The 13591-nt window shown below is 45.2% G+C and overlaps 1 protein-coding gene across 1 annotated transcript; it reads right to left on the bottom strand.

The window, feature by feature from the left end:
* Positions 1–1822: 1822 nt before the first annotated feature.
* Positions 1823–12614, bottom strand: TMEM225B (transmembrane protein 225B). Its single transcript, XM_007468880.1, has 5 exons — positions 12603–12614; positions 10097–10307; positions 9021–9167; positions 8120–8257; positions 1823–1995 (listed from the first exon to the last, which is right to left on the bottom strand). Exons 1-5 carry the CDS (start codon positions 12612–12614, stop codon positions 1823–1825), a joined length of 681 nt encoding a protein of 226 aa, XP_007468942.1.
* Between the last annotated feature and the right edge of the window lie 977 nt (positions 12615–13591).

The following is a 13591-nucleotide window of genomic DNA, read 5'->3' on the forward strand; positions in this document are numbered from 1 at the left end:
CCTTCTCCCCTTTTCTTACACGAAAGGAAATATACTAGATACCTTGCTTATCATGTAATATGTCCTAGAAAATATTCCATATCAGTACTTAGAGACCTTTCTCATTCATTTTTTTTTTAAGCTGGTGTCGGTGTAACATAATTTATTTAAAGTGTCCCCTGTTGATGAGCATTTGAGTTGCTCCTAATCATTTTTTACTGCAAAAGCTGCAGCAATTAATCACCCTGCACCTAAGTCATTCTTAAAGATGTGTGCAAGTATACCTGTTGGATAAATCCTTAAATTGAGACTTTGGTTTGGGTTAAAGCATTACTGCTTCTGCAGTTTTGTAGGTATTGCCAGATTCCCCTCAGGAGGGCTGTATCATTTTGCACTTCCATCTGCCATGTATGATGGTGCCTATTTCCCCACAGGTTAGCCAACACAACGTGTTGCATCAAACTTTTGATTCTTGCAAATCTCACGGGGAGAAATGGCATTTCGGTAGTGTTCTCGATTTTTTGAAACTTTTGCACTTTTTTTTATTTCTTTAACACATTAATAATAGCTTAATAATAGTTATTTTAAAGTTTGTGTCTGCTAAATCCAATATTTGGATCATTCTGTCATCTGCTTCTATTGGTTGTTTATTCTCTTGTCGGTCACATTTCTTCATGTCTAGTAATTTTGCATAGTATGCCAGTTATTTGTGCATAAAGGAAGAGGCTCTAGGCCTTCCACAATGGGGCCATGCTTTGTTCCAGAGTGTCTATTCCAGTAAATAATAATAATAATAATAATAATAATAATAATAATAAAGCATTGTCCCATCATGGAAGAAGTTGATCATCTCATATCAGTTTTCCTAAGCAGATGTTGCTCCTTCCAATAGATTCCTTTTCAATAGAAAGGAACTTTATTTCAGTAAAGTTTTCTTGAATTTTAGTTTTAAATATTTGTTCTGTTCCTTTATTTCCGTTTTCTTCCTCAGGGACTCCAATTTTACCTATGTTGGACATACACACCTGAAGAACAGGCACTAGGTGTTTTAGTTAGATTGTTTTTAGTATTTTATTACATTTCTCTCCAAAAGGTATCTTGGGAGTTTCTTTCTTATAGGGAGATGATGACAGCCTAGTTCCAGTCTTTTCACTTTTCCACGTCACAAAACCCTATAGGAACAATGTAGAACTAGGCATAGAGAAAATCTACAAACTCTCAAATATGTAACGGTGGGCCAGACCACCCTAAACCAGCAGAATGAGTATGGAAAGCCACAACTGGGAGATCAGCATGGCTGGAACAGTGGGGTGGTTATACTCTGTTCAGTTTTTATTTTACAAAACTCACGTCACTTCATCATTTCCTAATATTCCTCCCTCCCTTCCTGCCCTCTAGGCTGCAGGCTGGTGTTTTGTTGTGTTTTGTTTGTTCATTTGTTAGTTTTTTGGCCATGCTGTGTGGCATGTGAGATCTTAGTTCCACAACCAGGGATCGAACCTGTGCTCACTGCACTGGAAGCTCAGAGTCTTAACCACTGGACCGCCAGGGAAGCCCCTTGTTTGTTTTTTGAGGCATGGATTAACAGACAGTAGTCATCATTTTATTGAAAACACTTGTCCAAAAAAATCACTCAGAAAGCTCAGAAGAATTCAGAAAACTTTTAACAAATTTCAAACACACGCAAGATAGAATCACTTTGAGCAGTGGAAGTGGAGGGTTGATTTGACACTCAAGAGCCTCATCAAAAGTAGCAGAGACTGGTGGAGGCAGGGGAGCCACACACAGTGACACGTGTGCACTCACACAGCTTGATGAAGGGCAGGGCACAGACTATCTCGGTCTAGATAACTGTTTCCTCCTTCAGCAGCGTCTCCCTCTGTATGGAGCTCAGTTCTCCTCCCAAACTCTCCACGTTTTCCAGGTGCGAGATCTCTTGGGTCTCCTCAGTACTCTGGGAAATGGGCAACAAATGACAGCTAAGGCAGGCTGTTTCTTGAACGAGGCAGATGGCACCTGGGTGACAGCAAAAGTTTGGGTCAGGTGAGAGAGAGTGTCAAGCTCAGTGCCTGCCCTAGAGGTCGGAAACTCCCTCCTCTGACCTGACTCCCTCTGGTCTGCACCTGCCCTCCTAGTTCTCCCCTCCAATAAAAGGACAAGGCATACAAATAGATGGATAAACTCATGGAACCGTGGCCAGTGCCGGAAGGCATCTTAGCAATTGTCTAACCATTAATAGGTAAGAAAACAAGGTTTCAGAGAGGAAGGTCAAACACAAAGCCCAGGCCTCTTCATGGCCAACTCACTCAAGACCCTCAGTAAGTGAAAGAAAGGAAGAAGAGAATCAATGTTCATAAGAACAAACGGAGATATCTTGAGTGGATAATAAATGCTGTATTACGGCTAAGACAAAGATACAAGACAACTATTTTCAGCTTTATAGCAGACTAGCTACTCTCCCACTAAACACAACAAAAATTCTAAATATTTCTTCAAAAACCTATTATTTATAAATGCATCATCGAGCTGACATCAGAGTAAGACATTCTTAGACACCAAAACCATAGTGATAACAGGAATCTGAAGGGTTAAGCAACCACATAATTAGCCTTCACCTTGGAGACATGCGCTCAACCCAGGTGACCCAGAGTTTCCATTCTGCTGGCCTTTTGGGACACGGAAAAATAAAAGGAAAGCCCAGGTCCTGCTCACAGTGGGGAAATATAAGAGTCGGCCACATGAAACTGGAACTGCAAAGTTACCTGCATTGACTGAGATTTCACAAACACAGGCTAGCTGTTATGTGGGTCTGCAGCTAAACTAGCAATACCTAAGTATTTTGGTTGTGATCCTAGGGTAGTTCTGCACCCAAGCACCGGGCAGAAGCAAATGCAAATCCTTTTTTGAGGAAACACTTTAAATATAGGCCTCAAATAATTTCCAACAACGACAACAAAAAAATTTTCCAAGGAAAATGAGTTCACAGTCAAAATCCACAGACCATACCAAGAAACAAGGTACCACAGCAAGAGCCTATAGAAACAGCTGTAGAAACAGCAGCAAATAATTCAGTTGTTAAACTTATAAGACAGAATATAAAATAAGTATGTTTAACATGTATAATAAAAATATATTCAGAGAACATATTTTAAATATGAGGAGAAAAGCATATAAGTAACAAGATTTACAGGAAAATACAACTTCTAGTTATAAAATAGATTAACTGAAATAAAAATTTAATGGCTAGGTTAAATAGACCAGACACAGCTAAAAAGTGAATGGGTAGGGACTTCCCTGGTGGTCCAGTGGTAAAGAATCCACCTTGCAATGCAGGGGACATGGGTTTGATTCCCGCTCAGGGAACTAAGATCCCACATGCCGTGGAGCAACCAAGCCTGCATGCCACAACTACTGAGCTCGCGTGCCTCAACTAGAGCCCGCGGGCCACTAACCACAGAGCCCACGGCTCTGGAACCAGTGCACTACAACTATAGAGCCCACACGCCCTGGAGCCTGCGCGCCACAACTAGAGAAGAGAAAACCCACATGCCACAACTAGAGAGAAGCCCGCGTGCCACAACTAAGACCCAATGCAGCCAAAAATACATTTAAAAAATAAATAATGATAGGGCTTCCCTGGTGGCACAGTGGTTGGGAGTCCGCCTGCCGATGCAGGGGACGCGAGTTCGTGCCCCGGTCCAGGAGGATCCCACATGCTGCGGAGCGGCTGGGCTTGTGAGCCATGGCCGCTGGGCCTGCGCGTCCGGAGCCTGTGCTCCGCAACGGGAGAGGCCACAACAGTGAGAGGCCCGCGTACTGCAAAATAATAATAATAATGATAATAATAAATTAATCTTTTTTAAAAAAGTGAATGGGTAAACTTGAAGATACATCTATATAAGGTATTCACAATGCAGCCCAGAAAGACAAAGACAGAAAATATGAAAGAGAAATTAGGACATGCAGGATAGAGTAACAACGTCTAACAGAAATCTTCCTGGAGTTCCACAAAGGACAAAAAGAAAGGGAAAGAAAATGGGGAGGAGATAAAAATGTTTTACAAATGCTGAAAGATATCACTCCTCAGCTTCATTTCACACATCAAATCATAACACAAACATCCATACCCTGCAAAATACCAAAAAAAGTCTCAGAGGAAAAAAAGTTGCCTCAAAAAGAATGATATTTTTAAAGAGAGCCAACTTCTCAACAATAAGAACAGAAGTGGAAAAGTAATAGAATAATATCTTGAATGCTGAGAGAATAACTGTTAACTTCAAAATGTATATTCAGCAAAACTAACTTTAATAAACAAAAATGAAAGATAATTTCATACAAACAAAATATGAGACAGTGTATCTCTAACTGACCCTCATTCAAAAAGGCAAAAAAGGGCTTCCCTGGTGGCGCAGTGGTTGGGGGTCCGCCTGCCGATGCAGGGGACACGGGTTCGAGCCCTGGTCTGGGAAGATCCCACGTGCCGCGGAGCAACTAGGCCCGTGAGCTGCAACTGCTGAGCCTGCGCGTCTGGAGCCTGTGCTCCTCAACAAGAGAGGCCATGATAGTGAGAGGCCCACACATCGCAATGAAGAGTGGCCCCTGCTTGCTGCAACTAGAGAAAGCCCTCGCACAGAAACGAAGACCCAACACAGCCATAAATAAAATACATTAATTGTCAAAAGTAGAGTCATCATCATTATCATTATTTAAAAAATGATATAAATGAACTTATTTACAAAACAGAAACAGACTCACAGACTTAGAGAACAAACTTATGGTTACCAGGAGGGAAGGGTTGAGGGAGGGATAGTTAGGGAGTTTAGGATTGACAGGTACACACTGCTATATCTAAAATGGATAACCAACAAGGACCTACTGTATAGCACAGGGAACTCTGCTCAATATTATATAACAACCTAAATGGGAAAAGAATTTGAAAAAGAATGGATACATGTATAAATGAATCACTTTGCTGTACACCTGAAACACAACATTGTTAATCAACTATACTCCAATATAAAATAAAAAGTTATAAAAAAATCATTATAAAGGATGTACTTCAGGATAATGATCTTAGATAGAAGGTCTGAGGTTTGATGAGCAGCTAAATTGGTAAATATGTGGGTAAATTTAAACAAGTATTAAATGCCTATAATAATAATAATATATAGAATTTTTTAAATAAACAGAAGAAACCAAAACACTAGACAAAATACCATATAAGTTGGGGGGGAGGGGCCTTGAATTATTTATGAAGAGAATAAATATGCTGATTAACTAAGCATGTTAAAATGTCAACAGTAACTATGACACAAATGAAAACAGACCGTATAATTTCCAAACTAACGAGGGAGGAAATGTAATGAGAATTATATACATAAAATTCAATCAACCCAAAGCAAGGCAAGTGAGGTAGAGGGTGGGGAGCAGAAAAAACTGGAAGCACAAACTAAGGTGGTCGGAAAAATACAAATATATCAGTAGTCACAATAAATGTAAATCAACTAAATGCTCCAGATAAAAGACAAAGATTATAATAAGACTAGATGAAAAAATCCAATCATAAGCTATCTATAAGAGACATCCAAAACATGAAGACAGAGACAGGTTTAAAGTAAAAGACATAACAGGCAAATAATAACCTAAAGAATGTAGAGGTAGTTATAGTAATATCAGATAAAACAGACTTTACAACAAAAAGCATTATAAGAAATAAAAAGTATCACAGCATGATGATAAAAAGTTCAATCCACTAGTAAAATATAGCAATTCTAAATCAAGGTTTAAACAAGATAATAAAAAAGCTTGATGTAAAGTTTATAGATAAAAGGTTGCATTCACCATGAGACATGAAAACGGACCTCAGACTAGGCTATAAAGCAAGTCAATAAATCTGAAAATATTAGGACTATATAAACCATGATCTCTCATCAAATTGAAACTAAGTTAAAATCATTATCACCAAGATACAATAAAAATTCTATGCTTAGAATTTTAAAAGTATATTTTTAAATAATTCACGGATCAAAGAAAAAATCATAAGGGGAACAAGAAAATATCTGAAATCGAACAACAAAAGATATTACACATCAAAATGAGAGCTGCAAATAAAGATGCAATTCTTAGAGGGCAGCTGAAGCTTTAAATGCCTACTTAGAAAAGAAGAAATAATCAATGAGCTTAGATCCTGATTTAGGAAGCTGAGAAAGGAACAGCAGAATAAATACACAAAAAAGTAGTAGGGAGGGAAGTTCAAAATAAGAAGCAAAAAGTAATTAAATAGAAAACAAACAAGGTTTGTTTTCAAGAAAGCTAAGAAGCTCGTTTTTTGAAAACACTAAAAAAAATCTGATAAACCTCTAACAAACATAGTAATGAAAAAAGAGAAAATTAGGTGTGAAAAAAGTACATGACTACAGCGACTTCCCTGGTGGCACAGTGGTTAAGAATCCACCTGCCAATGCAGGGGACATGGTTCGATCCCTGGTCCGGGAGCATCCCACATGCCACCGAGCAACTAAGCCCATGCGCCACAACTACTGAGCCTGCGCACTAGAGTCCGCGAGCCCCAACTACTGAAGCCCCCATGCTGCAACTACTGAAGTTCGCGCACCTAGACCCCGTGCTCCACAACAAGAGAAGCCACCGCAATGAGAAGCCCGCGCACCACAACGAAGAGCAGCCCCCTCTCACCACAACTAGAGAAAGCCCGCGCGCAGCAATGAAGACACAACGCAGCCAAAAAAAAATTTTTTTAAGTACATAACTACAGATGCAGCACAAATTAAAGGTTAAAACAGAAAACATTGAGTAATTTTATGTCACTAAAATTTAAAACTTAGATAAAATGTATAAACTTAGAGAAATATATAAATTACCAAAACTGACTCAAGAAGAAATAAAATATCTGAATAGTCCTATAATCATGAAAGAAACTCAGTCATAAACTTACAATTCTCCCATAGAGGAATGCCATGCTTCTATAGGAAAGCTTAGTTATACAATTAAATACTCAAGGTGGTAAAAATGAATGAAGCTTAGTTCCTCATATTAACATGGAGGAATCTCAAGATTATGCTGATCAAACATAGCAAACTCCAAAAGAAAAAATACAGTTTGATTATATTCATATAAAGTTTTAAAGCATGCAAAACTAAATAATACATTGTTTAAGGATATATATGTGTAGTAAACATGATTGGCATAAATTTCTGAAGAATTGAATCCAGAGGGGAGAGAAGAGGAAGAGACCAGGAACAGCCACATGGTAGAGGGGGGAAGACTTCAAAGATATTGAGTACTTAATGTTCTAACATGTTTCGTTAATTTTGACAAACCCATTTTTTTTTTCACATTTTAAAATCTCTGAAATGAGGATATACCTTACAAGCTCTAGCACCTTAGAATTATACTTGGTATCAACTTTTCTTTCTCAGTGGCACACAAAATAAGGGTGTAACTTATAAACGATGGATTCGACAAAACGTGGCTAGTTCTTAAACTATATGGTGGAAATATGGGTGTACAGTTTATTTATAATTACTTGTATCTTACAGATATACTATAAACATTCTTTGTTATATAGTCAATGTATAATAAAATCAAGTTAAAATAGGTTCTGATCATGGGTCAGGTTAAAAGAGTGGGAAGAAGGTTAGGAGTAGGGACAAAATTAGACGGGATTAAGAATTTCGATGATGACGGGTGGTAAAGAAAAAGCGACTGAGTGAGGAATAAGATCACAGATTTCAAGATAAAGAGACAGGAATAGAAAGCCTTAGGAACCGGGATGATGGTAAGGGAGAGTCTGAAAGTGTGCAAGTTTGGTTCTAAAGTCAAGGAGCATAAGAATGGGGAGGATGAGGGTGGGGGACAGGGCTGAGGCCCTAGAGCAGTGCTGTCCAGTAGAAACTTCTGCGTCCACACCGTCCAATGTGGAAGCCACTAGGCACATAATAATGTGGTTTTTGAACATGTGAAGTGTGGCTGACGTGACTGAGGAACTCAATTTCTAAATTGATTTCATTTTAATTAAATAGCCACAAGTGACTACGGTTTTGAACAGCACAGCTCTAGAGCATCCACAGCTCCTGAATCCAGACAGAGGGCAGGGAGAGGACACCAGCCCTGGGACACTCACCAGCCACTAGGAACAGAAGGATGCTAAAGCCCAGGACGTAGTAAGGCCACTGCACGGAGAACTGCGGGGGGCTGGGCTTCATCCGTAGACTCCGGATCTCCAGGGCATGCAGCAACAAGGCCAGGAAGGCACAGGCCCCTGTGGGTCACAGGGCGGCAGCCTTGCTCTCGTCCCGTGGCTCCCACCTCCACTCCAGCCTTCCTACACCTGTGTGGCTCCTGCCCACACCCTTGCCCCTTCAGAGCCAATAACCTCCACCCCACATGCCTGTCTCGCCCTCCTTCCCAACTCATCTCAAAGCCCGTGTGCCTCACCTCCCAGGGGCCCCATAATCAGAAATCCCCTTCCCGGTACCCTCTGTGCCTGTGCTCTTGGCTGACTCCAGATGGGGCCCCCTAGTGTGCCGCTTTGGACGAAACTCAACCTGATTTTCCCACTGTGAGCGTTCCACCTCCTCCATCTGATGGGAGCCTCCCAGGGTAGGGCCTTGGTCAGCCTTTTAAAGTCAAAAGGTTCCAGAGGGCAGAGATGATCTCTTCCATTCGTTCATCCGAGAAACATTTGTATTTCATTTATATTCTATATTTCAATTCTATTATAACCCTGTACCAGATTCCATGACAGTTGCTGGGATAGAGATTACAGGAAAAAGACCCCCAGACAGATGACACCAAGCCAAGGCTCTGAGGACTGTGTCCGCTGGGAGTGCAGAGTTAGGATCAGCCCCAAAGCGGGGGGATCACAAACCCCGAGGGGGCGGGTTGGGGTGGGCTACTTCATTGAGAGGGCAGTGGAGGAGGGGGCCCTAAAAATCCCCTCTCCAGAGACCACCCGCCCCCCTATCCGGCCGTCTCCCCAGATCCCCCACCCACAAGGCTGGGGCCCACCTGCTGCTCCCCACCTGTGAGGAAGCTGATGAAGGCTGACACAAGATTGTGCTTCCGGGTCCTCGGAAAGAGCCGAGATGCAAAGGACACCATGACGACAGTGGTGAGGAAAGACAAGATGACGGCGGACAGCAGGAAAACACGGCCCACGATGATGTAAACTGCAGGGGAGGGAGGGAGAGCAGGCTGGCGCCGGGCACCCTGGCCCAGAGGGCAGAGCCCTGCAGAGCCTGGGCAGGGGTGGCCCGGGAGCCTGGTTGCCATCAGGTCCCAAAGCGTGGCCTGGGACCAAGGCTCCGACCCGGCTGCTTTGCCCCCAAGCATGCCCTGGGCCCACCATCTTGTTCCCCATGACATGAAAAAAAGGTTAGATGGGCAATTTCAGACACCGAAATTATTAACCAAATCTTAACAAATACTGTTACGTGAATCTGGTTGTATCAAAGCGTAGGGGAAATCCATGTATTGTTTGGGAAAAAACAGTGGCTTTAATAAACAACATAAAATGAAACTGTCATGATAAAATTTGTTGCATGTGGAAATGTGAAGAATTGCATCTGCATTAGTCACACTGAAATAAGTCACTGGTGGAAAATCAGAACTCTGTGAGGTCAGGATATTCTGAACTCTGCAAGGGAGTCCCTCACACCCCTATTTAATTATCCACGTTAACAGGAGTAGTGAAACAGACCGAGGATCAAGGTGAATTCATTCTCCTGCTGTTGGCATGATTCAGACCTTGTTAAGGTGAGTCTGCATGACCTCCTGAGCGTGCAGAGGTGAGCAGCTGGGGGAGGGACAAAGAGACAAAGGTGTTGAAGACCCAGATATTCTAGGACCTACCCTGGGGTTAAACCAGGGGTTCTCTAGTAAGGGCAGTACTGCCCCCACAGGGGATGTCTGGCAATCCCAGGAGGTAACGGTGGGCATCACAACTAAGGTGGGGGGGCGCTAATGGACTCTAGTGGGGAGAAGGCAGGGGCGAATTCAGTTCTGTCCTAGCTGCCCCCACCAGTCTTCTGTCACCCCCCAACGCCCACGCTGGTCCCGTCTCCCTCGCCCCCATCCCTGCCTCCATCCCCCCCCCTACCGGGTAAGGGTCGTGGCTTCCAGCACTTGATATGGAAGCAGTTCTCAAAGAGGCCACTGAAAAACACTTCCTGGGACTCCTCATTCACCAGACGAACCCAGAAGGGGAAGATGGAGACCAGCAGTATAAGCAGGTAGCCCAGGGAGGTCAAGGCAGGGGCTATAGCCCAGGTGAACCCCTTCATGTCTTTGTCCTCTAATGTCAGCATCACCTGTGGAGGGGAACAATGAAGGGGGGGGGTCTCACGCAGCACAGGGTGAAGGAGATGATGCCAGTGGACATGTTAGCACACGTGAGGCTCGAGAAATGTTGATTTCTTTGCCTTGATTAAACTTACAGCCTTACAGACCTCTTCAGTAGGCCTAAACAATGCATAAAACATTTTCTGCCACTAATTCACTGGGCAATCTTGAGCGTGTGGGGTCCCTTCTTTGAGTCTCAATTTCCACCTCTGTAAAATTTCCACCTCTCCCAGCTCTAAAGTTCTAACCTCTCAGTTCTGTTGACACCCACCCACTGGCCACAGAAGAACCTCTCCAGTCAGCTGTCAGCTACTATGTGCCTTTTGAGATTTCAGAATGAGGACCAGGGCAGAGATTAAAACCAGGGCCTGAAGTGCCTTTACTCAGTGACTGGCCTTTTCTCAGGACATGGGGTATAGACGGACAGGGGTCCACCTGGCCTGGAGGAGCCCTCTGCTGAAAAATGAGCAGAAAATATGCACACAGAAAGTTTTAAAAACAGTTTTAGAGTTTCACAGACGCTCCTGAAGCCCTAGGTACCCTCTAGTCCTGGAGGTCAAGACCCTCAGTTAAGGATCCCTCATAACTTCTCCATCACCACCAGCTGTCATTAAGGATATCTTCTTGGAAGGAGCACCTGTGATGTGGAAGCTAAGTGCCGACAGCTGGATTTGGTTCTGGAAGCCCGTGACTGTGTCCCAGCTTTATCACTTGCTGGCTGCGTAACCTCGGGGAACTGGCTAAAAAACTCTCAGGACCTTGGGTCCCCATTTGGAAAAAAGAGGAAATAACACCTGCCTAGTAAGGTCCTTGCCAGGGCCAAGTGAAATGCTGCCAACGATGTGTCAAGCACAGTGCGACTGTCAAGCACAGTGCTTAGGGCCCAGGCGTTTGGTTAAATTTGGAGGGCGAGGGGCAGCCAACTTCTCCTAAAATGCAAGCATTCCTGAGGGAAATTCACATTCACAACCTAAGGGCAAATGCATTCAACTAGTCTGCTTTCCTCTCCAGGCTGGCAGGGGAAGGAGAGGGGCGGTTGGAAGCCTGGGTGCGGCAGGCAGGGTGGGCCCTGTCCGGGTGGCCCCCAATGACCCTGGCCACACGGCGGTGCAGAATGGTGACATCAGGGGGTGAGAGACAGGACATGGGAGGTGGAGGACACCCCAAGACAACAGCCCTTCTTTCCAAGTCATGCCCAGAGCCAGGTCTGGAGGCTCCTGCCTAAGCAGAATGCCTGGCAGCACCAAGCTTCGCAGCTGCGCACTGCTGTGCGCAAGACAAGGCCCTCGGAGTGAGGGGTTTCCCTCTCCTCTCTGCCCCTGTGTGTGCCCACGCAGTGGGGCCCCTCCACACTCCTCATGCGGATGCCCCTCTCACTGCAGCCTGCAGCAAGGAGTGTCTCTGAGGCTTTGAGATCTGCTGATCACCATAGCAGAACAAGCCTGATGGTAGAGGGCAGAGGAAATCTGCTGTCTATAAAAGGGTTAACAACTGTTAACCTTCGACTGCTGTCAGAGTGCTTGGAAACTTTCTAAAGCACTCTCTCCTCTTTCTGTTGTTCATTACTTTCTTTTTTTCAGGCCTTCCCCCCTGAAAAATTTATCCTGCCATCTCTGCAAAGCTTCCCTTTCGATCTTCCCTCCACCCTCTGGCCAGTACTGATGAGCCACCTGAACTTCAGGGCCTCGGTGTCCTCTACGCTAAGAGGATGAAGACCAGAGAGCCTTGAGTCCTGGCTCTAAAGCTCTCCAGGTAGGAGTCATGTCGGCATCTTGACCCCCATCCTCTGGATGGAATGGAGAACCCTGGACATTTTCTGTTGACGGTCTGAGCCCCTTCCTGCTCCCCCACCCCCCCAATGAACCTCAACGTGTCTAAAGCTGACCTCAGTGTCTTCCCTATTTTAGTCACCCTCTCCGTCCCCCACGCTCTAGCCTGGAGCTCCTGCCGGCTTCTCCATTTCTCCCACACTTCCACCTCATCAGCATTCCTCACCTTCTCAGTTTTTCTTTCATAAAGTTTCCCACGCACCCAGCCTCCTGCCTCCACACCTGCCATGTCTCCCTCCATTCCCGGAACACCACAGTCACCCCAAGCACCTCCAGCCTTTCCCGGGGGGAGGGGGTGCGGTGCCCTCACTTCACCTCTAGACCTTTTAAATCCCACATCTTCTGCAAAGCTCAGCTTGGTCCTGTCCACTCCATGGACCCTCCCAGCCACCAGCCATTAACCATTCATTCCACAAAAGTGAACTGTGTACTTACTGGGCGCCCCATGCTCAGCTTAGGCCAATGGGGAGAATCAGGGATGAAAAAAGACAGGAACTTGCAGGCTCTTGGTAACTACTGGGGAGAAGAGACACATAAACTTGTCACGCTGGACAGCGCTTTCCCTCCCCCCCCTCCCCCGCCTGGGGTGACTGAGAGACCAGGCGCCACCTCTTAGCTGTCTGTCCCCTTGCCCACCCCAGGCTGCTCTCCAGTGAGGGGGACCTTGTGGGCCTTTCTCCGGGGATAGGCCAGCATCCTGCATGGAGCAGCCCTCAGTGCTGGTTCTGGACGATTGTGCACCGGGGATATACAATTAGGGGACACACTGATATAAGCCAGACTCAAAGGACCATAGACATGTTCATATAAACGGGGATTTGGAGAACCCTTTGTACTGATGGGGAAACAGCTGGAAAGAAGAATGGACTGGTCCAGGATCCCAGGCTCAGTCAGAGTGGAGGCAGGGACCACAGTCCTGCACAGCTGCCCCTCCCTCCTCACCTCTTCACCAGTCGCCACTGGCCAGCAGTTCAGTTCGGGATTCCCAAAAGTGGGGGTCAGGGAGAGAGAATGGGGGGAACAGAAAACTACCAACTTTTTGCTTTGCCAAGGGCATTCGAAACAAAGCAAAGCTACTGCCATCTACTATCACCAATTGTTTTCATTATTATTTTGAAAAGGACCTATGGCACTGCAAAGTAGAAGCGCCGCATGCTCCGTGGGGCCCGGGTTCCCGCTGGCGGGGTCTCCCTGAGCCATCGCGCTGCAGCCCGAGCGCAGCCCAGTCACCGGCCCAGGCCCTGCGCGTGCCAGGGACAGCTGAGGACTACACAGGGCGAATAACGAGAGGAGCAACATAGAGCGCATCTCAGGCTGGACTGGGAAGAGACCAGGAGGGAACCGTCTGGGCCGCGAGGAGCCTCACTCCCCACTTTTCCCGCCAGTAATTTGAGGCTACTTGGGCTGCAGACTAGCTTAGGTTC

This window comes from Lipotes vexillifer, unplaced genomic scaffold, assembly GCF_000442215.2.
Source record: "Lipotes vexillifer unplaced genomic scaffold, Lipotes_vexillifer_v1.1 scaffold12, whole genome shotgun sequence".
NCBI lineage: Eukaryota > Metazoa > Chordata > Mammalia > Artiodactyla > Lipotidae > Lipotes > Lipotes vexillifer.